The sequence below is a fragment of the Chlorocebus sabaeus genome, chromosome 7, assembly GCF_047675955.1.
Source record: "Chlorocebus sabaeus isolate Y175 chromosome 7, mChlSab1.0.hap1, whole genome shotgun sequence".
In the NCBI taxonomy this organism is placed as follows: Eukaryota; Metazoa; Chordata; class Mammalia; order Primates; family Cercopithecidae; genus Chlorocebus; species Chlorocebus sabaeus.
The window spans coordinates 17434071-17461439 of NC_132910.1; the positions used below are offsets into that span (position 1 = coordinate 17434071).

Here is a 27369-nt window from a genome sequence, read left to right on the forward strand (position 1 = left end):
ACTCTGTGATGTTTTTATGATAAAAATACTTAAATAGAAATAATTTCTACAAATTTGTATTTATTTGTATCATTAAATTTAGACTTCACTGACTCAGAACTTGTATCTTCGCATTACTTGACTTCACAAGTTTATCTTTTAAGCTACAAAAAATATACAAATAACATAAACAAGAATGTTATGGAATATTTATCTGCTTCAGAAAATGAGCTGTTTTAACCATTTTAAAGTACCTACTTAGGTACAAACATCTGGCATTAGAGGTAGAAGCAAGACATTAAGGCTGATGTTTCAGTGAATCTGAAATCAATCCTCCTATCATTAGAAGCTCTTTCTTAATGTTTTGGTGTTTACATGACACTTAGGAAAGCAATCAAAATTATGTGCAATTTTTGCCCAAAGATTACTGTTTAAGTTCAGGTTCATTTCTTTTGGGTTCAGTGTTTCAAGAGAACAAATTAAATATTTTTTAACGGACCCCATCTGATTTCAAATAAATCAGTCAACGAATATAGCTTTTCTTCCCACATTAACCAGAAATACTGCCAACATTTTTTTCAACAGGTCTATCCTAGTATTTATGACAGAAAGTCCATTTTAAAGGGCAACTTGAGTTCATCTGGTTCAGACTAAAGGCCCTTTATCATCTATCCAGCTTGCTATTTTCATAATAATTTAATTACGTAGCACATTTTTCTTAACGAATAGTGCCTAAATATGTGATTCACTTCCTTTTTTTTTTTTTTTTTTTTTTTAAATCTTTCTGCTCCGTGGTCCTCAAGTAAAAAAGAATACAAGAGGTCTACAAAATTAGAGAATATTTTTTACCTCTCCAAACTTAATACAAATAGATGTGCCAATACAAAAATCTCACTGTCTCATGTTTCATTTTAGTAAGCTGATTGTATCATAGCCTTGTTTCATTTACCAACATTTTACAGAGTTCATTCTGCCACTTTAGTACTTTTTATATAGCTATTTCACCTCACTTTTCATTGAACAATGTCACAAAGATACAGTTATTTAAGTTGATAAATAGATTGCCTCTTAAGATCTTACCAGTAGCTAATATTTTTATTTCATTTTCTTGAACAGATCATTGAACTGCTAAAGACAAAAGAATTTTTTCCTCTCTCTAAATACTTCTGACATCTATCATCTTCATCCTTACTCATTTATTTATTTTTTATTTTTTATTTGAGATGGAGTCTTTCTCTGTAGCCTAGGCTGGCATGCAGGGGCGTGAGCTCAGCTCACTGCAACCTCGGCCCTCCGGATCCAGGTTCAAGCAATTCTCCTGCCTCAGCCTCCCGAGTAGCTGAGATTACAGGCATGCACCACCATGTCCAGCTAATTTCTGTATTTTTAGTAGAGACGAGATTTCACCATGTTGGCCAGGCTGGTCTTGAACTCCCGACCTCGTGATCCACCAGCCTCGGCCTCCCAAGGTGCTGGGATAACAGGCGTGAGCCACCATACCCAGCCTGATTGGCTTTTTAAAATTCACTACTATTTTGTGCTCTTTCTCCAAGAGTAGCCACTAATTCATTCTCTCTTTTTCCTTTTGGTGGGATGAAGACTGGGACACACAAAAGAAAGGAGTGAGAGGAGGCAGAGCAGGAAAATACCCAACCTCTGTGACTTAGGTTTGGCTCTTCTGCACACAGTAGCATTGCCCAGACTACTGTTAGGTCGAGAGACTCAAAGAAGTACTACAATGACTCAACTTTCTCAGATTTCTAAACATCATAGATTTTATGTTGCTCAGTTTTTAAAGTATACTCTGTTGGGTACAGGAATCACAAGTGATGCTATAACCAGATGGGAAATGTTAATGAAGTTGACTACTCCAAGAAATTACTAACACTAACTGACATTGACTGGGCACTTACAAGGTACCAGGCAATAAACCAGCACGTCATACTGATGGCAGCAGCAGCCGCCTGGAGCAATCACTGCTATGAGGTGGGCTGCAATGGAGGAGGAGCAGCAGGTGCTGCATACTCCACGGAGCTGGGAACAGGCAGGAGCCCCACCCTGTTCTGAGCTGTGGGGGCAGGAGTCTCGCCCTCCCAGGCACAGCTGCAGCCGCCCAACCATGGCTGCAGACTCAGGCATCCCTGCACTCTCAGGGACTGGGAAAGCTCCCTGCCCCCACAGCCTCAGAAGTGACTGCTTCTACTTCCTGGCATCTCCCCACTCCAGGTGCCTTGTCCAATATCTGAATAAAGTTGAGGCTGAGTCCAGGCACTGTTGTGACCTAACCAGGTGTGCACATGCTTGGGGCAGCACTAACACACCAGCCCCCTGCCGCCTCAGCCCCCTTCAAACTTTGGGCACCAACAAGCAGGAAGGGGAGGCTGGGGGGTGCTGAGAGCAGCTTGGTGCAGACCTGCAGGTGCCGCTTGGCACAAACAGCCTGAGCACCATGGGCACCATGGATGGCAGGCTGATGGCAGCAGGAAGCAGACAGGCTTCTGGGCAGAAAGGGGTGGGTCCCCGGTAAATCCCCACCTTCAAGCCTGGAATGGCCTGAAGCCTGGAGGCTGGGCTGCCAGTTCCAGGGACTAGAGTGAGAACTTATTGTGCTTTTTCCAGGCCAGTTCATGGCCGCCCATGGACCAATCAGCACGCGCTTTCTCCCCTCTGAAGCCCATTAAAAACCTCAGACTCTGCCAGACTCAGGCAGAGGACAGGACAACCTGCCTGCAGATAGGAGCTACTCACTCCAGGTCTCCTCCCCACTGAGGGCCGCAGAGATGTCGGGATGACCTGCCTGCAGAAAGGAGCTACCCACTTTGGGTCTGCTGAGAACTGTTCTGCCACTCAATGAAGCTCCTCTATACTTTGCTAACCCTCTAGTTGTCTGCATACCTCATTCTTCCTGGATGTGGGACAAGAACTCAGGTTCCGCCAAATGGCAGGACTAAAACAGCTGTAACACGAACAGGGCTGAAACACACCCCTTGCCACTTGCCACATTGTGGGCGGTGAAGAGAGAAGAGCTGCAGCCCTTTGGGGAGCCCAGACCTAGGGGCTCCTTGAGCCAGGGCTGTGACACCCTTTTTGGGGTTCTGTGGTTCCTAGAATCTCCAAGCTTCTGGGCGCCACCTTGTTCCCCTCGTCCAGGTGCAGGTGCCCACAGAGGAAGCCACATGCAGTACATCTGGTCCAGCTGCAGCCTCGCACAGCGCTGGCGCCTGTACTAGTGCCCGTGCTGGCACCTGGCGCTACTTGCCCCACTGCAGCAGCCAGCGTGCCTGGCTGTGTGCAGTGATTGGACCGGGTGCTCGCTCGCTCACACACTGCTCGCCACTCCGTGACTAACTCGCACTTGGCAGGTGTGGGATCCAGGCCAGTAGTGCGAGCTGAGTGCAGCCTGCCTGGACAAGTGGGTGGAAGGAGCCCAGCAGATACAGGCAATACTCAGGCAGAAGGTGCCACCAGCCACAGAATTTTCCGGCTGGCGAAGCAACACCCAAGAATCCCATGAAAAGTACTCCCAGTATTAGACATATCCACTGTAACCAAAGCAAAAGTGGAGGCATGAGTCCAAGTATACTTTCATTTAACTGAATTTCAACTGCCACACTTTGGGTTAAATATTTACATGCAAAATTACTATACTAACAATAATTATCTAATTTAAAAGTTCAAAAGTAACTATTAAAACTGGTCCAAAAGTTATATTCCTGCATTACTGGCGGTGGCTAAAAGTTAAACACATACATGTACATAAATCAACAGAAGGAAGGAACATATTATAAAATATCCATTGATTGGAAAATTACACAGCCATTAAAAAAGAAAGCAGATGCTTTATAAATGTGTTAATATGAAAAGATCTCGAAGACATACTGAGTGAAAAAGCGGTAAATATAAATATACACTTGTATTTAAGGAAAAAAATACATCATCATCATCATAATTTGGTTAACAAACAGACGAAACAAGTTACCTCTGGAAAGTCAAACGTGGACTACTAGTGGGAGATGGAAGCTAGGGGTGATAAACTGGGACAGAAATCTTCACTTTTTGTTTTATATTTTTTCAATACTTCTTTCAAAACCACACGGACGTACTGCTTTTAAAATTATTAAATAAATTGATTTTGACTGTCCTTGAGTTGATCTGTATTTGCCAACACGGAAGGATCAGGTGAAGGGACCCTTAGTACCCCTGAACTCCTAGAACACTCCTAGCGCAGTCTCTGCCCCTCTGTCTCACTCCTTTCCCCTGGAAGAAGGAGTACCTGATCTAAGTGCTGAGAGACTGAATGAGCAGAGAGCCTAACCCCTTGAACTCCCTTTCAGATCTGCCTGCCAGTAGAGCAAGCTAAAAGTCATAATGCAGGGTGTGAAGGGTCAGCAAGTGTGCTGGCTTGTGCTTACGTAGTTGTGATAGTGATTCAGGTGAAATGCTGAAAGTCCTGTGCATTCTTGCTGCACATCTAAGTTGTGTTTTCAAAAAACACTGTTACTTCAGTCTCCATCTTACACCTAATTTTCAATTGATTTTGAATCAATTTAGAGGAGAAGGTGGGGATAGTCCTAAATCTCAACAGCCCCCAAAATGCACCATTAAATGAAAAAGAAAAACACACTATAACATGTACAGTATGATATCACGGGATGCTAAATTAAAAACCACTACTATAAACATATATGCATGCATACAAATGTGAGAAAGGATCCTGCACCCTCTCATTCCCTCAGCTCTCTCCTTCGCTCACCTTCTTGTACTGCCATGCCCTTCTCTAAAGAGATACCTGCCATTTCCCCCCGGCAAGCTCTCTGGCCTGTGGAGGAGGTCAGCATGCAGCTCTGCCTTGCCCAACTCTCCAAGCATACCACAGCCTGACCTGAAGGCCTGCACAGGCTGCAGGCTATGACCTGTACAGTGCCTATGATGATATAATACCACCTATGGAGAAAGTTCTTGCAAACAGACATTTAGATAGCTCCTCCTTCCAGGTGTTGTGGAAGAGTAGCTCCACACTGGCTTGGCTGCAAAACACTTTATAGATGTAGGAGGTGGTGTCATAGAGGAAGATTATAGAGGAAATGTTGGTGCTGTACTGTTTAATTTTGGCAAAGAAAAGTCTGAAGTCAAAAAAGGTGATTGAACTGCACGTCATCTGTGAACAAATTATTTACCGAGAAATAGAAGTTCAAAGCTTTAGATGATACTGAAAGAGGTTCAGAAGGTTTGGGTTCCACTGGAAAGAATTAAAACTTATGCTAAGAATAGAAAATAAGAAATCATACCTTTTTCTTAAAAAATAAAAGAGTTTTTGCTTTGAAAAAAAAGTCTGAAAGAACCAATGTTAAACCGTGTGCTGGCAGATAGTGATAGGATTAGGAGACATAAAAGACAACTGTCACTTTTCACTCTACTTTTGTGCTATTCAAAATTCCCCAACAAGCACTGCTATGGCCTCAATGTTTTTGTCCCTCCAAAATTCACATGCTGAAATCTAATCCCCAGTCTCTTGGTATTAAGAGGTAGAGTTGGGAGGCAATTAGGTCAGGAAAGTAGAGCCCTCATAAATGGAATTAGTGGCCTTACAAAAGAGGTCTGAGGAAGGTGCTAAACTTCCAGAAAAATTATTAAAACACATTTTAAAGTGTTTGAAAATGGCCTGACCCTTCTGCCATGTTAAAATGCCTGCCCCTTCTGCCATGTTAAGATGCAGTGAGCAAGAGGCACTATCAGTGAGGAACAGACCCTCACCAGACACAGGATCTGCTGGTGCCTTCACCTTAAACTTCCCAGTCTCCAGAACCATGAACAATCAAGTTCTATTGTTTATAAACTACCCAGTTTAAGGGATTTTGTTACAGCAGCCCAGACTAAGACAAATTTCAATTCATCTATTACTATGGCCATTTTCAAACACTTTAAAATGTGTTTTAATAACTTTTGCTGGGAGTTTAGTAACTATAGATCAAATGTAAGTTTCTGAACTTTATGATTACTAACAGTTGAGAGAAGTGGTTCTCAAATTGTGGTCTCCAGACCAGCTCCATCAGCACCACATAGGAGCAAACTCTGGAGCCCCACCCCAAGTCTACAGAACCAGAAACTCTGGGGTGGAACCTAACATCTGTACTTTAAACAAGGCCTCCCCGCAGGTGATTATAATGCCAGTTAAACTCTGAGAACCACAGACTTAGAGGACACCTTACACTAATCAAGCTTCAATTTTCCGATTCCTAAATCCTCAGTAACTATAAACACATAGATACACACATTAAATCATTTTTCAGCTCAATTTCTCAAATATTTGTGGAATACCTTCCAAACTGCATTACTGTAGCACCTTTTTAGTATAAATGAAAATACTGCAGTAGAGAAAAAATAGTATCTTGAAACAACTATTCAAGAGAATCCCGAGCCTCTTTAAAGGCATTAAAAAGTGCTTCCATAAGAGATTTCCTACTGGGAAGAAGCTATAACATGGCTGCCTTCATTACTCCCTGAAAAACAACCTCAGCCAAGGAACAACTTGTTAATGGAGTACATTATGACAATACAGCACATTCATAGCTAGTATTTCTCTTTCCTAATTTTACATTAAGAAGTTATTTAAAATTAAGTAGTGTTAGCATTTACAGATACCTGTTTGGTGATCGTCTTGGCCAATGTCTTCTGTTAGGTTCTGAAAGAAATATGTTCGTTATTACCAAGAAATCACACACCATTAGCATTTTCATAAACTGATATCCTAGTATCTAGAATCTAAATTTTTATCAAATACTCTTACACAAAATGACTACTTCAAACAGTTGGTAATTTTGTCTTTAAAAGAATGACTTACCAGCTTATTAAGGGTGTGGTAGATCTTATGAATATTTGCCAGTGTTGAGAGATGAGAGTTCAGCTGAAAATCTTGAAAAGAAAAAGGAAAAATGTCAGCCTCATTTATTTCCAATATCATAAAAAAAAACTCAGAAAATAAGCAAATGTTTTGATATAATTAAATACTATCTCAATTAACTTGACACTAAATTGTTTTAAAAACATGCAATTAGTGACCTACCTCCTAGAAATAGTCTGACAACAAAGTTAAATTCCCAACCAAATGTTAAACTTTATGAAATTTTCATGTGAATTCTAAGGTAAAACAAAAAATACTTCAGTAGTTGTAAAATCCTGTCAGCAGTGAACTTGAACTTAATAGAAAGACATCAATGTTAGCATATTAAACAAATCATAAAAACAGATTAGTCTCAAATGAAATGTTCACTTTCCCCTGTCTTCTCTAGAAATACTGGTATAATTAAGTAAGCTCATGGCAAGAAAATGATAGAAAAGCATCTCAACATTAGTATTTCTTTTTTCTTTTTCTTTTTTTTTTTTTTCAAGACAGGATCTCACTATGTTGCCCAGGCTGAAGTGCAGTGGCGCAATCATGGTTCACTGCAGCCTCAACCTCCCAGGCTCAAGTGATCTGCCTGAGCCTGCAGGGTAGCTGGGACTACTAGTGTGCACCATCATGCACGGCTAATTTTTCTTTTTTTTTCTTGTAGAGACAAGGTCTTTCTATGTTTCCCAGGCTGGTCTTGAACTCCTGGGTTCAATTGATCCTCCCACCTCAGCCTCCCAAAATGTTGGGATTAAAGGTGTGGGCCACCACACGCATCCTCAACTTCAAGTAAAGTATGTTTGCATACATATTAGGCAATAAAAATGTAAGCTGAAAGTTTATTAATAATTTCATATGTAAGCACCACTGGAAGTATTTTCATAAAATATCAGGATTTACATTAGTTCCTTCTTTCCTATTAGTCAAGGTTAGTATGAAAATGACCATGAAAAGATATTGTAACTCTCCAAGTTATACCATTCTGATAAAAAGAAAGAAAGAAAAAAGCACCCTTTACTGAAACATTTTATTGAGGACACGTATCAGATCCAAAGAACAGACCCAAAGAGCAGGTGCTACAACATCAGGTGTCTGTGCTTGGGCTGGATCCTCTGGGCTGTTACTCTGAACCCTGAAGGCAAGCTGGCTTCCCTGTTCACAGTTAGAAAGCTTTACTTTCTCTTCTAAAGCTTGTTGGGCATCCAGTTCTGAGTAGGTCTGCAGGGCAGAGGGGTTGGCAGAAGCAGAGCCCCTAACATTCACATGCAGTGTCAGGAACAGCAGGCCATACCTATATACATACACGTGCATGTGCACTGTTCACAGTCATAGCCATCTAGAATGGTCCCAAAAACCAGCGTTTTGTGCTGAGAGACAGCCAGAGCAGGGCCTCAAGCTCTAAATGGCCCTCCAATACAGATATGCATGAATTTCTTAGCATCCGAATAGCCTAGCCATGCTTAAGGTAAATGATGATATAATGTGGCTCAGAATCTCGATTTTTCATCTAAATACAACTGCACAGAGGTTTAGAAAAGTATGTGCATTGTATACTTATTTATTTACATTTATATTTACTAAACAAGAATGGGGTAGAAGCTAGAAGCAATAACCCTCTCGCCAGGAAGAGGCATCTCAGGACCAGCAAGAGGTGCTGAGGAGCTTGAACATCCAACTCCTGCACCTCCACCTGATCTACTACCAAGCCATAGCCCCTTTTTTGTACTCTCTCAGATTAAATATAGGAAGACAAATGATACATTCCATTATCACCTTAATACATGAAGTTAAACTCTTGGGCTACCAAAAAGACAAAAAGCAAAAACAGAAAACTTTAGGCTCTGCATTCTGTTTTCACTGAGGACAAGGGAGGGGAGAGAAAAAGGGGCTTGCTAAAAGCTATTCCAGCAATGAGGTCTCTTCTAACTCTCCAGGCTATGCTTTTGTCATTTCACCACCCTGCTGTTAATTCAACTCCCAAAATTTCTATAAGATAATCTAAATAAACCAAAACTGTTGTATGTTTCTCCCTCCTTTATATAAATATGGAAGAAGTAGACAAGACAAGAAACAAGTTATCCTCAATCTGGAATTCCAGGACTTTCGTGGGTTGGGCCCAACTCATACTCCAAATATCTTCACCACCCCACTCCACAAAACCCTTCCTTCCAACCCCACATTCTGCCCACTGCCCTTCCTACACATAACAGAATTCAAATGTGTGCACACACATGCGTGCGTGCACACACACACACAACCACTCTATTCCTGTCAAAAATCCACTTTGCTTTACAACCTGAGTCTGGAGTCTTAACAGCTGGTTCAAATCTCAGGTCTACCAGTTATTTAACCTAATTCCCAATTTTCTCATCTGTAAAATGAGGATAAAAAATTCTCCTTCATAACGTTGTTGTATGGTTGAAAATATTTATCAGACACCTATTACAACGCCTAGGTATGTCAGGTACCCATTACAATACCTGGAACATAGTAAGTGCTCAATAAAAGACATCAATTCCCACTATATTTACTTATACCATTCTCCATACCACACAGCTGTCTAAAATAGTCTCTAACTTTTCCTCAGTCCAATTCTCGCCTCACATCAATGATCCCAAGGTCAGAGCTTCCTCTGTAATTGAGGCAGGTGGCCTGGTACATCTTTAAAACCTATCATGGTGATAGAGTTTGGATATATCTCCATCCAAGTCTTATGTTGAATTGTAATTCTCAATGCTGGAGGTGGGGCCTGTTGAGAGATGTTTGGATCATGCGGGCGGATCCCTCATGGCTTAGTGCTGTCTTTGAGACAGTCAGTGAGTTCTCATGGGGTTCAGTCATTTAAAAGTGTGTGAGACCGCCTCTCACCCTCTCTGTCTCTCCTGCTTTCACCATGTGATGTGCCTGCTCCCCCATTCACCTTCCTCTATGATTATAAGCCTCTCTAGAAGCCAAGCAGATGCCAGCACCATACTTCCTGTAAAGCCTGCAGAACTGTGAGTCAATTAAATCTCTTTTCTTTTATAAACTACCCAGTCTCAGGTATTTCTTTATAGTAATGCAAGAATGGCACTGCTACTCGTATACCAGCAACTGATGTTCATAATGTTGACTGCAGATAATCACAACACACAGGACCAAAAATACAGATATTATGTTTAAAATCAGGTTCCACACATGAAGTTTTACTTTACTAAGGGCAACAGGAGTAAACAGGTTCATTTCACAAATACATAATATATGTCAGCAATTCTCCATTTCTATATCCAATCCCTATTGCTACCACACCATCATCACTTCAACCAAAAAAACAAAAAGGAAAAGGAAAAAATGAAACCAGTAACATGGATAATTTTTCTTTCGTCTCAACAACAAGGAAAAGTTAAGAAGACACAAATTCAGGAGGAAAAAAAGACAAAAATGGCATTAAAAGATAGATTCACAAAGGTTAACACACATTGGATTTACAGTTCATCTGTTCAATGCTCATGGCAAGTAATAGACCTTGAAATCTAAAGTAGATTTCACCTCCTTAAGGCATAGATGTTAAGGATAAAGATCAAATGCTTTACCGAGAATGTATTCTGGAAAGCACTAACTGATTCATAAAAATCTCCTTCTGCTCATATTTCAATTCCAAAGGATAAATGCTAGGTTTTGACTGCATTCCATGATCAAATGGCTCTCCAAAGTAAAGCAGTGCTGAGTCTGACTCTCCTGGGTGACATGGCAACTCTATAGTCTGTATTAAAAGCAGCAATCAGCTCTGCAAAGGCAGAGCCTGTTTGATAAATAGCTTGCCTACGTTATCTTCTGGACTTTCTTAAAACTACCAACAACTGCAGATTGGGCATAAACTTGTCTGGGTTATCTGGTGTTTTTTGTTTTGTTTTGTTTTGTTTTTTTGTTTTTTTTTTTTGTTTTGGCTTGTTTTAACTACCATTTGCTGTGACCTACACAAAAGAAAAAAAACGAATGCCACTAAGGGTGTCAGAGTCCATTCCCCCAAACTACTCTAGGTAAGAGAACTCCACAATATAGGCAGAGACAGAAACATTAATAAAACAATTATTGATAAGTTCAGACAATGACTGTCAATTGAAAGAAACAAAAATTAACAGTCCTAATAGTTTACTCTCATAAGAGGGTTAGAAACAGAATTTAAATCGATAAAAAGCAAAAACTTCCCTTTATACCATAGTCACTTGTAAAATATAACTGGGACAAGATCTCAATTATAATGGCAACAAAAAGCAATAATACATATAGGAATAAACTCCAATATGTATGATTTTATTGTTCAAAATGAACAATAAAAGTTTACTGAAAGATATACACATAGAGAGATATTTCTGGAATAGAAAGACCCAACGTAAAGCAATCACTTCTCACTTCACTAAACCACAAATTAATGCGATCAAAATTCCTATTCTGCTGGCTCCCCAGTTCTCCACCCCAAAAAAGAGGTGAGGAAAAGAAGGAAGTCAGGCAAGCTTGGCAAATTGATTCTAAAGTTCATCTGGAGAAATAAACATGTTAACCTTGCCAAGAAATTGTTGAAAAAGAAGAATGAGGATGAACTTGCCCTATCAGATATCAATACACAGTATAAAGCAGAGCCTGGTAAACTCTGTATGAAGGGCCAGATCGTAAGTATTTCCGGATTTCTGGCCCATACAGGCTCTGTTGCAACTACACTGCCATAGTAACTCAAAAGCAGCCATAAACAATACATAAATATGGCTGCTTTCCAATAAAGCTTTATTTATAAAAACCAGGTGGTAGGCTGGATTTGGCCCATGGGTCGTTGTTTGCCAAGACCTGGTATAAAGGTACAGTAATTAAAATGTTATACTATGTGTGCAAGAAGAAAAGTCAGTGACAGAGAGCTGACAAACATATACGTATAAATATGCATACACAACATATAATTAAATGGCATTTCAAATTCAATGGAGAAGAGATAATAATTCAGTAAACAGAGGGGCAACTGGTTAGCATGTAGAACAAATTAAAATTAATTCCACCTCACCCAAGTTACAGATGGAAGGGGAAGCTGTTCAAAGCAAAAGAAAACTTATTATGGGCTCAGGGCCTTGCACACTCTGCATCTACTAATCTCTCCAATCTCATCTTCTACCCATCTTCCCCTTGTTCATTCCACTCAGCCACAGTGAGCTTCCTACTGTTTCATTAACACTCCAAGAACACTCCCACCTCAGGGCCTTTGCACGTGCTGTTCTCTTTACCTTGAGCCCTCTTCCCCCTAATAATAATATGGTTGCTCTCATACTTCATCAGGTTTCCATTTAAATATCACTTTTGATGGATATGTTAATTAGCCTGATTTGATCACTCCACAATTATGCACATATCAAAACATCACATTGTACTCCATAAATATATACAATTATTTGTCAATTAAGATAAAATTCTTAAAAATCATCTCCTCACATAACCTTGCCAGATCAACAGAGCCCCCTCTTCACTCTATCATCTTACCAAGCTTTGCTTTTCTTTACAGCATTAATGCCATCTGACATTATATATTTGTCATCATCCTCTCCCATTAGAATGTAAGCTCCACAAGGGCCTGTGAATCCTGCTTCAGCGTTTAGATTTAATCTCCTAAGGATCTGTACTTCGAACAGGGGCACCAGAGACCATGTAAACGTAATGACAGGCATGGCACATTCCAGCAGCATCAATTCTAATCAACAATAATATGACAGTCTTACATGAGAACAAACATAATCCCCACATCAAGCTGTGCTCCCGGAACCCTGAGACAACTTAATTCACCAAACTCTGCACAAGAAAACATTGGTGGGAAGTCTGAGAAGCACTCCTGTGAGTCTTGGTGCCATGGAAGTGTTCTGATCAGGAGAGTTATTTAAAAAGATCACTCTAGGACAAGTGTGCAGCAAAGATGATGGGTGATCTGAATTTAGAGTGGCCATTTATGGAGATGACTAGAAGTGACTGAGGTGGGAAAGGATTAAGGCCGTTAGACAGTGGCTGTAAAAGTGGAGAGGAGAGATTCTGAGTACACTGGAGTTACAGAAAATAGACATTTAGCTCACACAAATTCAACTCTTCTCATTTGGTCAAAAAAAAAAACAAGGAAGAAGCAAGATGAAAAGAAATTTCAGTTGTCTCAGTAACTGCCCACCCCCCATCTACTTAATGAGCATGAGACGTGACACGTGAATAGTCACTCCATTGGTCTGTTTCCACATGCCAATCAGATTTTGTGCATCTCACAATACGGTATGAGTCGAGTATTTAAAATGATGTATTTTCATAAAACATGGTCCCTAAACTGAAGTTGAAGCCAAGGCCAGATGCTCAACTGGTGCTCAAATAAACAGCCAGCGATCTATTCCAATGCTGGAGGAAGGAATGGGCTGTGCTGGATTCTTCTGAGGCAGCTTCCAAAGGGGAATCTTCTGCAAGTGTTTCCAATGGTATTTTTAACACCAATGATCTTCACCTTATATAGGGACTTTAGAACCAACCTCTATATAAAATGTGATTGCAGTGTAAGGAAAAACAGGACTGCACATGAGAGATGAGAGCGAGTGAGGCACTCAATGGTTCATGTTCTTTTGTCCAATTCTCATTTTATTAGCTTGAGCAGAGTCAGAGAGCTAGCTATGGCCAAGCTGGGCAAAACTCCTATCTTCTAACTCCCAATCCAAGGCTACTTCTTCCATTCTAAATTATTTCCAATCAAAGCAAAAATATCAATCTCTCTTCACACTCTGTAATAGGAAAAAAGCAGCAGCATTTCCTACCCAAAGCTGTCAATAAGCAAGCACATACTTAAAATAATTTAATATTAAAGAAAAAAAAATTTAAACTGGCTGAATCTAAAACAATTCACCATTTTCCCCCCAGGGAAATAATGGTACAGAAAAGATTTAACACTAATGTTAAATTTCTATTTTTAAGCACAATTCACTCTTCTGGTCACTAAAGTGTCATCAAAGTGTTTTATTATTAAACTCCAGCTGAGCAATTCTCTCAGGTATAAAAGTTTTAAATAGTATTATGGTCTTAATAAATGCTTTTTGATGATGATGAAAATGATGAAATAAACCTGTAAAGGTGGTGAAGGAAAGGGCAAAATAATGACCATGTTATTGCCAAAAAAGCAAAACATTATTGGACAAAATTAAAGGTTACCATCTAACCTCGGCATTCATCTAAATGTCTCTGGAACAGAACAAGAACACAACTGAGGTACAGGGATCTGCCTCTCTAACTGGGATTCACCAGATAATGCTTAAGGGTATTTATTTCAAGCCATGGGTCACATGGCTCAGGCTCTTGAAAAGTCAATTTTATAACGTGATATGGGAAAAGAAAACAAAAATTGTTAAAGCCAAGGGTGCACTGTGGTTGGGAGCCACTGTTTAGATTTGCCTTGTTTCCTTCCTTCTAGAAATACATGCCCTCTTTTCCCATGGGTTTCACATAGACCAGGGATGAAAATGTCAACGATGTGGAGCAGACACCCATTCCAACCCACAAAGGATGCGTAACAACCACTTACTTGAATCACTGAGATGCTGTATTTGCTATTGCAGCATAAAAGGAAAAAAAAAATTCTAGTCCTCACAAGGCTCTACGCGATCTGACCTAAGTCATCCCAATACATTATCCTTGCCTACTCCATTCTAGCCACACAATTCGTGAATATTCAAGTGAATTCCTACCTCAGGGCCTTTGCATTTACTGTGCCCCTCAGCCTCCATTACCCTTGATGTTCACAGGCTCAACAGCTATCTTTCCTGAAATATTTATTTAAATGTCACCTCATCAAGAGACATCTCATCTAATTTCTTTATGCAAAATAGTATCTCCATCTCCCAGTGGATTTAGATTTTTTTTTCATAGCACTTATCACCTTCCTGATATTAATAGCTTTGTTGAAATATAATTCACATAGCATGCAATTCACTCATTATAGTGTAAAATTCAATTGTTTCAGTATATTCGGAGTTGTGCAAACGTCACCACAATCTAATTATAAAACATTTTTTATTAGCAATCATTCCCCATTTCTCCCTTCACCCCTCTTCAGCCCCTAGGCAACCACTAATCTACTTTCTGTCTCTCTAGATTTGCCTACTCTAGACATTTTATATTAGTAGAGTCATACAACAGGAAGTCTTCCATGATCCTGACATTATATTATATATTTATTTATGTCTTTGTCACTCTTCCTAGAGCCCAATCTCCATGAGGATAGGGTCTTCCTTTTGCTTTATTCACTACTCTATGCCAATATATTTTGGAGTATCCCTTATCAGAAATGCTTGGGACCAGAGCATTTCGGATTTCAGATTTCTTCAGGTTTTGTTGTTTGCATTATACTTACCAGTTGAGTATTCCTAATCCAAAAATCTGAAAAGCTACAATGAATATTTCCCGTAAGTGTAATGCAGCACTCAAAAGTTTCAGATTTTGGAGCATTTTGGGTTTCATATTTTCAGATAAAGGGTATTCAACCTGTACCTACAACAGCGCAAACCTAGCACAAGGCAGGTACCAATAAATGGGGGAATAAATGCTTTAAAAATAGTTACTAAATTTAGCAACATGAAGGTTACTCCATGACCTCAGAGAAGACTGCAATAGCAGAACTGAGACCAGAACAAAGTGGGCTGAGGATAGTATGAATGATAAAGAAATACAGACTATTTCAAGCAAAGACAACTTGTTCAGTAAGTTGGTTATAAAGGGGAGACTAGAAATGCATGTGGGTTTGAAGGAGTGCTGAGTTTGGGTTTTACCATAGCCGGATTTGAGCATGCTTAAAATGCTGCTATTAGTTTTGCTTAGTATCCTGAAGAGTTACAGTAGCCAGAATGTGAAGAGGCAGGTCAAATCACAAGTCAGTGAAGATCTAATACACACTCAAAGATCATAGTACATATATTTTCAAAAAGTACAAAATGCAATTTTAAGTAAAAAAGATCACATTAAAAATGAGTTACATCTCAAATAACCTGAAATATAAAATGTACCATAAAGTAAAATCTATGTCAAAATCATAAAAAAGTAGTGTTTTAAATGATTTACAATACCAATTTACAACTCTGTATATTAACTGATAGTCACTAGCTATATGACATGGCACAGGTCTCAGTTTCATTTGTAAAAACAAATACATTCACATTTGAGACTAAATTATTAAAATACAAAGATCTGAAATGTTTTCTATACTGTAAACCTAGGAAAAACCAAAACCTAGGTTTATGGGTCAGTTTCATACTACATGTCCTTCATGGCTACAAGCAAGAATTTCTTGTTCTACAAAATGGATCATCACAGTGCCTGCCTCATAAGGATACCATAAGGATTAAATGAGTTAATGCTGCACTGTGCTTCAAACAGTGCACGGCACAGGGGAAGCACTACCAAGTATTGGTTATTATGTCATAGGTGAGCAGGAAGGGTCTGTGCAATCTGCCCAGTGCAGTGCCCATGGGGGAGCTGCTGCATCTTTTGAGCCCCATCCCCACAGCCCAAAATAAACTCAGCTTCCTAATTAAGCTATTAATGTTTAAATGAAACAATTGGCTACACAGTGGAATCACTTAAGAAGACTGAAAAACACCAAATACCAGGGTCCCAATCCAGATCAATTAAATAAAAATGGGAGTGGGGCACCACGTGCTTCTCAAGCAGCCCAGGTGATTCTAACATGTAACCAGAGAAGTAGACTCTCAACTCAATCCCTGGCCTGCCAGTAGCCAATCCACTCCTGGAACAACCTCAGCACCGCTAGACAGGAATCTAACTCATTCACCATACCCTATCAGCACATGATGAAAAGGCCAAGGTCCAGGAAAAAGATTGCAGAGCTGAAAAGCAGGGTAAACATCGAAAGAACTGAAAGTAGCAGGTGAGGAACGTGTTAACTAACTTCATTCTCCTCATCAATAAATGCTATGTACAAGGCACAAAAGCCAAAAGCCAAGGGAGAAAACTGATAAGGGAGCGGGTCATTCAAAGTGACTCAGCATTTTCACTGAACACAGATCCAAAATTAAAGCCATCCAAGCATAATGCTGCTGGCTTTTTCTTCCTCTTGCAGGACTCAAAAAAGGGGCTGGGAGAAGGAACCATCCGCCCAAGGGAGGCAGCATCCATCCATCGCCCACCACACTGCCTGTGCCTACTGGTGCTATCCCAAGGGACTCAGTCACTTTAGGACACCCAGTCTGGCTGCACTCCCAATGTGACACGGTACAAAGGGCCCTAGCTTCATTCTCCTCACCCCACCTACCCACTGAAGGTGAGCACAAATAATCTGTGCTACCCACTGAAGAACACAGAATCACTGGATAGTTCAGAGTAAAAATCCTTTCATTTCACTAATGTTAAATGAGCCCAGATTTTGGTTAAAGAATGTCAATCAGCTCTGATAACAGAAAGCCCTGGGTTGGAGTCAGAGCTCCAACTGAGTCCTAACTGAGTGACCCTGTACATGCTTCCAAACTTCACTGTGCCCGTGTCCTCATCCATAAAGCCGAAATAACACAACCCTCTTTGCGCGGCTACTGTGAGGATTATTAAATGAGATGGTGCATGTCAAGCACTTAGCACAGTGCTGGTCCATATTATGTGCCAATCAAGGTTAATTGTTTTCATCCCTATTATTACTAGAATGTAGAAGACACTGAGACAGACTGAACCTAGAACTGCAAAAAGACAGGGCAGAAGAGATCACAAGGTGACGGTGTTTAAAACTACTAATTCACTAGCTATTGGACTTAAATGTACAACTATCCCGTTTCCTGTTTAATTAATAATTAAGAAGTGATCTGTGGTTTAATTTTGGGAATTGCGTATGTAGGACAAGACATTAAACTTACCCTAACCTATAGGAAAAAAAAAAAGAGAAAAATAATTTCAAAAATGTTAAGCAAAAATGGTATTAGTAGTTGTTTTCTAGTTTTGCTGCAATGTCATTGAGATCTCCTATATTTAAAAATAACAAGTCTATTTAAATAAAATCTAAGAAAACTAAAAATGACTATTTCATTAATTAAGAGTATGCAAATACTTTGCCACAATTCTTCAGTTTCCCACTTAAAATCAGTTTTTAAATGCCTACTGTCATTGTAAGCAAACCGGCAAAAATGAGAGGAGATGAAGTACGGGAAAGAAGAGACTCAGAAATCCCAGATCCTGATCCTGCTGAGACTCATTCCAAGAAAAAAAGAACCAAGACATAATCATATCAACTGGCTCTGTCATCATCATTCATAGGCCAGTGACAAAAGAAAAAAAAAAGAATCCCAATATACATGCAGTGAGTGTTCCAATCAGGGTTCAATGAAAAGCACAAACAAAATGTTAAGAATGATTTCAGTGGCAGTAGAGGGTTATCAAGACCACAGAGTCAGAATGCTTGGGTTAGAATCTCAATTCACCACTTATAAGCTGTGCGACCTTGAAGAGGTGAGTTATCCTTTCTACACCTCAGCTTCCTCATCTGTGAAATGGAGATAATAACAGTCCCTAACTTATTGAGGGCTGCTGGGAGGATTAAATGAGTTAATGGAGGCAAAGCAGATGAGGCAAATCCAAGATTATCACTGAATTTGTGTTAGTCCCTCCCCATTCCCCTTTGCTCCTCCTCCCTCCCTGTGCCCCACCTCGGAGCTTTCTTCTCTCAGTTCCTTTCCACTCATACACTCTCTCCCTGGTGCCTCTTTTGAGTCCTTCCCACCGCCCACCACCCCATCCCTGCCACCAGCTCTTGCCTAGCCCTGCACCTCACCTTCCCCTCCACCCTAGCCTACCAAACACCCACCCTCTCCTGCTACAGTTCTCTGTCCCCACCATCTTGTCACTGGCCTTGGAAAGCTCCCACCTGACCCCATGTGCCACCTGCACATGCACACAGATCCTGTTCTTCACATAATAAAACGTCAAAAGCTACACAACTCACTTGACAACTGCTAACCATTCCCCACATGTTCTCAAAGCCCCCCTGGGCATCCATCTAACCTAGCAGGCATCACCATTCCATGCATCCATTCCTTCTCTGTCTCCACACTGAACTCACTGAAGGAAGCTCCTGAAGCCCCGGTCTCCCCAACGCAGTCCTGCCTGTGACAGCAGCACCTGGCAGCAAAAAAACCCTTGAATGTCTGCTGAATGGCTGAGTGAGGGAATGCCTCATTTGGTTCTGTTCTTGCTTATAACCTCTTTTCTTCTCAAGAGTTATTTTTTAAAGTCTACCTAGGAGACTATCATCACACAGTAATTATAAGCAACAAAAACATGTTATGTGTTTCATCTCATTTAATCCTTGGGACTACTTATAATCTTGCCTCCTACTTTCTTCCCCCTGCCTGCCCCCACACCTCTACTCCAAGCACCCCAGCCTCTACTGTTCCTCAAATACAGGCCTGCTCTCCACGCTGAGCTTCTGTATTTATGTTCTCTCTGCCTGGAATGGCCCCTCACCTCCATCAGGGCTTAGCTTAAAACCTCCTTAGTGAAGCCTTTCCTGGCTCCGCTATTTAAAATTACAACACCCTCCACTCCACCCCACCCGACGCCCGCACACAGGGGTGCCTGCATGCACTCCTTCCCTGCTGTTTTTCTCTACAGAACCTATCAACATCTGACATACTACACAATTTACTTGTTATTATCTGCCCCCTCCCCTACACCAGAATGAAAACTTCATGAAAGATGAAGAGCAGGGCCCCTACACTAGAATGAAAACTTCCTGAAAGATGAAGAGCAGGTACATAGTAGGTACCCAATAAACACTTGGCGACTGAACAACTCCACAGCCTTCAACAGGTAATTTTTAGGTGTGAGGGCTCTGAAGCCCACACAGAGCAGCTGGGTAACTCTCCTCCAGTCCCACAGCTAGGAGATGACAGAGCAAGGATTTGAATCCAGCCATTTTGGCTTTCCTGCCTCCCAACATGACCTAAATAACAATTAAAAGACATCATCCCATCCATGGAGAAAACCCGAGCCCTGCATGTCTACAGGCCACAGAGAAGCCAGAAAAGCCATCCACTGGAAAGCCGCTCACCAGAACAAGTCATCTAACTCAAGACACTTCCATGCGGCAAAGTATTATTTATCAGACTGATAATTTATACAGCACTGATAGTTTTCCTTTGGATTTCATAGTTCAGTAAAAATGAGAGATTTATCATGCCTTTATTATACTGTAATATCCTCAGGAACAGCAAAGTGACAATTCATCAACTAATATGGAGGAGGCCTAAGATGACTAAAAGCCAACAATTATGGTAGTGGGGCAGGGAGAGAAGCACTGACTACAAGGGGGCCCAAGGGAACTTTTGGGGTAATGAAATGTTCTATATCGTTAGTAAATTCACCAAACAACACTTAAAATGAGTACAATTTTATAATACATAAAATTATACCTAAATAACATTGACTAAAAAGGTATTTGGTACATCAGATGTAATTTTTGGCTAAACAAAATAAACATTCCACTAAAACACACACACACACGCACACACATATTTCTGTAGCTAATATTCCCATAGAGCAAAAAAAAAAAAAAAAAAAAAAAAAATTGCACGAGGAGTTACGTATTAGCTCCTAGGCATCCCAACTTTTGGGGGACAAAGAATTAGGAAAAAGCAGCAGTAGAGTGGCACATGATGAAACCCAGTGTGTGGTTTGGAGTCCTGCCTGACCACCAGCAAATACAGTTCCCACACCCACAGCTGGTATCGACTGTGTCCTCCTCCGGTCCTCTGGGTCACCTCTGACCAGAATGTACAGGCAGCCAGGATGAAAAAAATACATCACTGCTCTTCACAAGGGCTTCAACCACATATCTGACCAGCAACAGTGACAAGCCTGGATGCTGAAGTATCAGAATTCTTAGTGGAGAGCATCAGAAACTAATTCTAGCTAATTTAAACAAAAAAGGATTTATAAAAAAGGGGGAGTGCTATTACACAGTTTGCAGAATCTCCCCCTGGTCATAAGGGCACACAGCAGACTGCATCATGATTGCAGCCACAACTAGACCTTGCCTCTAGAAGCAGCACAGCAGCCACCACTGTGCATCCCTCCAGAAAATGGTCACATGGGCTACTCTTCTTTCTTTGCCTCCAGCCTCAGGTTCACAGTCTCAGGTGAGTGTGTCTGAGAAGATCTGTCTGCTAGGGTAAGAATTCTTCAACTCAGGGCCCCACAAGACTGACAGTATCCATTACAGATACAAATGGATTACTCCCCATCTCTGCAAATCTACTGATACAGGCCAGCAAAAAACTTCACAAGGAAAAAAAAATCCTCGAAGGCAGAACTAGAATAAATGATACCACAGGTAATGCTATTTGAAGAGGGCTGGGGTCTTTTTTATATCTAGTGTTTTATTCAGTACATTAGTTATAAGCAACAAGCCTATCTTCCTAGATTGAACATAACTCATTAACAGCATTTTCTGATTAAAAGCAATTCAAACCTGAAGTAGCAAATACTTTGCTACATCTAAAACTGTCATGCAATGATTGTTAAAATACCTAATTCTATTTAAAATGTATTTCAGTGTTTTTCTTCTTAAAACACATTTTTAAATACATGTTCTGCTTAGAATACTTCTCAAGAGGTACTTTTCCTAATGTAAATTTCAAAAGAAAAAAAGCAAGCTATGAGAAGAATTAACACCAATTGAAGTTGACCAACTATAAAAACTTACCAGCATTTATGATTCATCAAAGAAAATTTTACTGTGTAAATCTGAACTTCAACTTACAGTCTAAATGAAGAAAGACTTTCAGCGATCTCACTATATTGTTAACTTAAGAAATAAATCCTTAGGACCAGAATATGGATATAAAATAAAAAGAAGGGAAAAGGACAAACACTCTAGGCCCCTTAACATCAGACCTGTTAATGCTGCCTTAACCTTCTGCAGGTAGGATGCTGACACGAGAGACCAGAAATGGATGTGTGCACATTCACAAACGCTCCTTCTGTTCCCTCAGCACATTACCAGCATTTTACTCTCTCCTTGACAATTTCTCCATGCCACATTCTCTAAAACTGATATTTGCATATATTTGAAAAAGAAATATTAGTGTGCATACAACTGACTTTGTCTAAAAAATGCAAAGAATGAATAGGTGAAAGCTTGTGTTCCTTAAAGAAAAATCTAAAGATAATGAAAGACAACAGCAGCAGGAAGAATTACTTTTCCTAGATAATGCACAAGTTATTCAACAGTTGATCATTTCAGTTCAATTCAATACATATTTGGGGACCTATGCAAGGCATCATGCTAGATGCTAAAGTGGATACTAGGTAAGGACATGGTCCCAGATCTCAAAAAGGTAATAATCTAATTGGGGAGGGTAAATAAAAGTAAACAAGCAGCTATTGTTATGTAACACAAAACTGAGTAACAGAAGGAAGCACTGCTTCAGAGATTCCATGGAAGGAGAGAGTCTGCCAGAGAGGGAGCACAGCAAAGAAAAATTCTAAAACAGCAGCACTGAGGGCAGCTGGAGCCGGGTACAGTGGTGTGCACCTATAGTCTCAGCAACTCAGAGACTGAGGTGGAAGGACCCCTGGAGCCCAGAGTTCGAGTCCAGCCTAGGCAACATAACAAGACCCCACCTCTAAAAAAAAAAAAAAAAAAAAAAGGGAGAAAAATGTATTGCTGGTTATTGTAACACTGTAAGAAAGGCTGTCTCAGACATAAGGCCATGGCAATAGGTATGGGAAAGAGAGGCTGGGCATGGGAAGAGATGCAATCCCTCCTTGCCACTGACCAGGGAAGAAGAGGATAAGAAATGTCCAGGATTTCAGTGTGGGTTATTAAAATTACTGCAGTTTCATTTACCAAATGAATAAAATTTATTAGTTTTGTTCTCTTCTTTGTTTTGACTATTAAGAAGCTCAGTGCCAAATATTTCTAACACATGGCAAGTGTTTCTGTGTACCTTATAAGTCTATATATAAATTTTCCTTCTCTTGACAGGATTTTATCTATATTTAGCAAGTCACCCCCAATTCTTTTAGAATAAGGCAGAAATTAAATCAACATAAAGGTTGAGACCAAGCCAGAGACAGCTGGCTGAAGTAGCTGGTTCAGGGACATAACCTGCAAGCTGCCAACCCAGCGCATTCTTCTCACCCTTCTTCCACCCGATGAAAGGCCATATCTTACAAGAGATGCTGGAAAATACCAGACATTCACTGCCTCAGCCTCCCTCACAGCTAGCAGTGGCATGAGATCACTTCGATCCAATGACACTGAAATGGAACTCTCCAAAGTGAGTTTCTGCAAAAGACTTCTCCATTAATAGGGAGTTATAAGGAAATATGCACCTTCCCTGCTTTCCAATCCAGGCATGATGTCTGGTGCTACAGCAACCATACTGCAAACATGAGGCAAATGAGCCTGAGGAATAAAAGCTAAAACACTTAGAAGAAGAAAAAGATGCAAAGAGCCTAGATCATTAATGACATTATTAAGCCATCGCACCAGCTTTAGAATCAACTACTTCTAGGTTTCTTGCTACCGAACGATAATAAGCCCTATTATTTAAACCATTAATTTGAGCATTGTATTGGCAAAGGCATCCTAACTGATACAACAAGAGATCATCATGAGGTCAGTTTCTCACAGGTTGATCTTTATACTGCTGAGTTAGCAGGGTTATTACATATTATTAGTTATAATTAGCAGATGATGACTGAGATAATAATGTAAACATGTAGCCAGGAAGAAGGTAATAAGCCAAGAAGAGCTGCTGGGAGCAACTTAACATAAAAACAGAAAAGGAGATAATAATAAAGTTTGAAAAAATATGATTAAGTGTCAGTAGGGGTACAAAGAGGTTAAGAACAGAGGAAGAAGAGAGTAAATGAATAGAAGTCCACTAAGATACAGAAAATGAGGCAGGCCTTCTTTTCTGGCAATGTTACAGACAAGATTACCTAAAAATTCTTCTTAATATAAAACAGTCAAAAATTCTAGGTAACGTGTAAGAACCATCTTTTTAAATGAATAGCTAGGTTCACAAGAAAATAAAGGACCTCCTCAAGGGCCAAAAATCAAAAAGGAACCTAAAAACCAGAGCAGAAAGTGTACAGTGATACTGTGTAGGAGCCTAGGGCTTTGGGGAATGGATGGAGGTGGGCTGTATGTGTATAAAAAGCACCTGCTCTTTGGGATATAACAGAACAAAAGAAAAAGAGAAAGCTATGACTAGCTTCATATTTTCTTTAAAAACACCATTTTGAAGACAATTATAGCTCTTGCATGTTTTTCAATCTCATCACTTTACCCTCTGCAAGAAAAAATTCCAGAGTTAAATGCATATTTTTGTACATATGTATATATTACCAAGAGTTTCCTGGATATTTCACCACATGATTATGTAAAATACGACAGATAGATATAAATGATCTCCACAAGAACACCACACACTGCCCAATTTTTCACTCATCATGAAAAGAACCATCAAACAATCAAGTATCCAAGTTCAGTATATTTGTAATCACACCAAAAGGTTTACAAACCTTAGGACTTCTTCGTAATATTTTTATCATCAGAAAAATTACAATATTCTTCTAATGACCATGTTGCCAATAGTTTCATAATACCTTATATTTTACATACAAAAATCTATCATCTCTGCATTAAATCTTAGCCTTTTACATTACAGATTCTGGAGTGCCTTCCCTGTAAACAGTAAAGGGAACTGGTGAAGGATGTGATGTTTAGGGAGTCTACCTACGGAGAGGAAGGTTTCTAATATTAAGGAGAGAAGGAATTGCAGCCTGCAGCTAAAAACAAAGCAAGCAAACAAAAAAAAAAAGTCTTACGGTTCTCCACTTCTTACAGTTTTCTTCTATTCTCATTTGCTTTCCAACTTCGAAAATTGAAGACATCACATATCACCTTTGCTCACCTTCATATTTCCACCCTAAATTCCATTAAGCCACCTCCATCATTCATTTCAAGTGGGTTATTTTTTCAAGCACCCCAAGAAATACCAACACACAGTCTACATTATCTTTATGAGGGTTACATGTACCTCCACTGTGTTCTCATATTTATGTAAGGCAGTGTTTGAACCCAGTGCTTACATACACTGGATGCCATAATACACCATTCTAAAGGTTGCTTTACATTATATTGCTTCTTGAATGTTTTCCCACAACCTGTGCGCATGATGGTTCAAGACCAAGCATTTATTCCACGAGTGAGGCCAACAAAATGCAGGGGGAAATTCACTTGGGGATCAAGAACCCAAGCCTGAGAGGGCTGCGCCTGGCTTGGGCTCTCCCTCTCGCAAGGGAGAAGGGCTGGGGAGCCGGTCAGTCTCTGGGAACTCAACCGCCTTCCGAAAGCGCGCAGGAGCTGGCCAGGTAATAAAGCACAAGTTCGCCGAGCAGGGAGGCTCCGAGGGCGCGCTGCAGGCCGGGACTCGTTTCCACAGTTACCCACGTGCACCCAACCCAACCGCGGTCCGGCGCGGCTGCGACTACAAGTCCCAGAATTCCGCGGAGCCGCATTTCCCCTTCACACCCGTTAACTGGAGACAAACCCTAAAGGAAACCCCTCAAGCGCCCTCCCAGCACGCCTGGGAGAAGTCGCGCCCCCAGGGCGTGGCGCGCGGCCTAGGGCCCAGCCGTCTCTCCAGGGAAGCGGGTTCCATGGTACCAACCCCCACACCTAATAGCCATAAATTAGACAACTGCGTCACAGACTACCAAACCCACGGACTGCCAGGGACCCCGACATCTCCCCCGCGCCAAGCCCCGGACCTGGCCTTCAGGGCCCGACCCCTCCGGCTCCTGCGGCGGAAAACCCGCAGCCCGCACCCCTGCCCCGCCTCCTAGTCTTGCAGCCGGAGCCCGCGCCAGCGCCGACCTCGCTTCCTGCCGCCCCGGGGGAACCGCAGCCAGTTCCAATCTTGGGGCTCTTACCTCGTCCCCTCCACCTCAGCCCCGCCCCCTCCTCTCTCCGCACCCAAGGGACCCTGCCTCGACGGGGAGAGGAAGCACCTCCCCTAAGCACAGTCTGACACCCCCTTAGCCCGGCTCCGGACCGAATCTGGACATGACAATCCTCCTTCTGGCCAACTCCGCCCCACCTCCTCTTCCTCCCCGACTAGCTCCTCACCCCCACTTTATTTCTCTACCCCTGCCCCCACTCTGCCACCCTAAATCCTCCCCACCTTTTTCTCCTCTTCCTCCCAATCGCCCTACCGTTGTACATCCCATTACCTCAATATCTTCCCCTACCACCACTCTCCGCTACCCACCGCCCTTCCAACGCCCCTCCCGCCTCGCTGGACTCCCCAACTACCATTACACCCCAGTCCCTCCCACCACCTCGCTCTCCCGTTACATCAGCCCTCATCCCCTCGCCCGCCCTCCAGCCCCGCTCTGTGGCTGCCCCCATTCCCCCAACCCATTGTTCCCCCTACCCCCGCCAACCAGCCCTTCTTCCAATTGTCCCCGCCCCCGCGCCCCCCCTCTCACTCACCCGCCTTTCTCACGGAGCCGCCCGCACCGCTCAGGCCTTTGGAAATCCTCACCCCTGTGCCCCGCTCGCTCGGTCCTTCCCTCTCCTCGCCGGTGCCACCCTCCCGGCCGTGCCCGCTAGAGCCCAACGCCGCCTCCACCTCCATGCACCCTGGACACTCGGGTCTCGGCCCTTCATCGCAAATCCAGCCCTCCCTTCCCCCAACACTGAAACAGAGCCAGTCCCCCCCCACCTCCGCCCTCCCCGCAAGCCGGCCCCTTCCCCCTACGCCCGCCCCCGCCCCACGCCGCCCGCCCCGGCCCGGGGAGGGGAAGGGGTGGCTCCCGGGCAAGGGCTCCCGGCGCGTTTCGGGACCAGAGGCATGGGGCGGGGACTGCGGGAGCCGAGTGGCTAGTGCTGGTAGCCGCCCGGCCCCGGCCCGCTGGCTGGCTCTCCGCTACTCACTGACAGCGGCGGCATCCGAGTGCATTTTCAAGCAGCTCACACCCCGCTCGCCGCCCAGGATTCCGCGCTCGCCTCGCGGTCCCCCCCACCAGCTCACTGCACCTCGGCTCGCAGCTGAGGACCCGCCGCCAGGCACTCCCAGCCCGCCCATCTCGCCTTCTCCATTGGCTACACCGCGGCTGAGGGGCCGCCCCACCGCGTCTCTCATATGACAAAAGGAGTGCCGGTAGCGCCGGTCTGGAGCTCGCACCGAGGCCCCGCCCCCCACGGGCCAATACGATTGGTCCTGGGGCCTTGTCTTCGTAACGCCCCAGGCGGAGGCCACGCTCCGGAGCAGCGGGTTGGGCCCGGCTGCTGTCAGTCACCCCCAGGGGTCCGAGAACGCGTGTAGGGGCGATGCTGGAAAATTGGTCCACCTTGACCCTGAAACCCCGCCCAGTGGCGGGCGTGATTGGTGGAACTGCAGACCCACCAAGAAAGATGGGTCGGCCTCTGAAACAAAGCTCGCGAAGTGTTTCCC

General features: G+C 42.2%; 1 protein-coding gene and 1 pseudogene across 9 annotated transcripts in view; one reads left to right on the plus strand and one right to left on the minus strand.

Moving 5' to 3' along the window:
- DCUN1D4 (defective in cullin neddylation 1 domain containing 4) overlaps window positions 1-27025 on the minus strand; it is a 76380-nt gene extending 49355 nt beyond the window's left edge. For 4 of the 9 annotated variants that reach the window (XR_005237607.2, XR_005237608.2, XR_005237606.2 and 1 more), the window contains exons 1-3: window positions 26850-27021; window positions 6821-6891; window positions 6622-6661 (exon numbers count right to left, since the gene is read on the minus strand). Coding sequence is in view for 3 of the 9 variants with exons in the window: in XM_007998734.3 (XP_007996925.2) it covers window positions 6622-6661; window positions 6821-6891; window positions 26850-27000 (262 nt within the window). In the remaining 6 variants the exon portion in view is untranslated. Of the gene's footprint in view, window positions 1-6621; window positions 6662-6820; window positions 6892-26405; window positions 26593-26849 lie in introns of those variants that run through there. The other 5 variants (XR_012093351.1, XR_012093352.1, XR_012093350.1 and 2 more) reach the window with 3 other exon arrangements.
- On the plus strand, window positions 4747-5232 carry LOC103235705 (deoxyuridine 5'-triphosphate nucleotidohydrolase, mitochondrial-like; annotated as a pseudogene).
- Window positions 27026-27369: the final 344 nt, after the last annotated feature.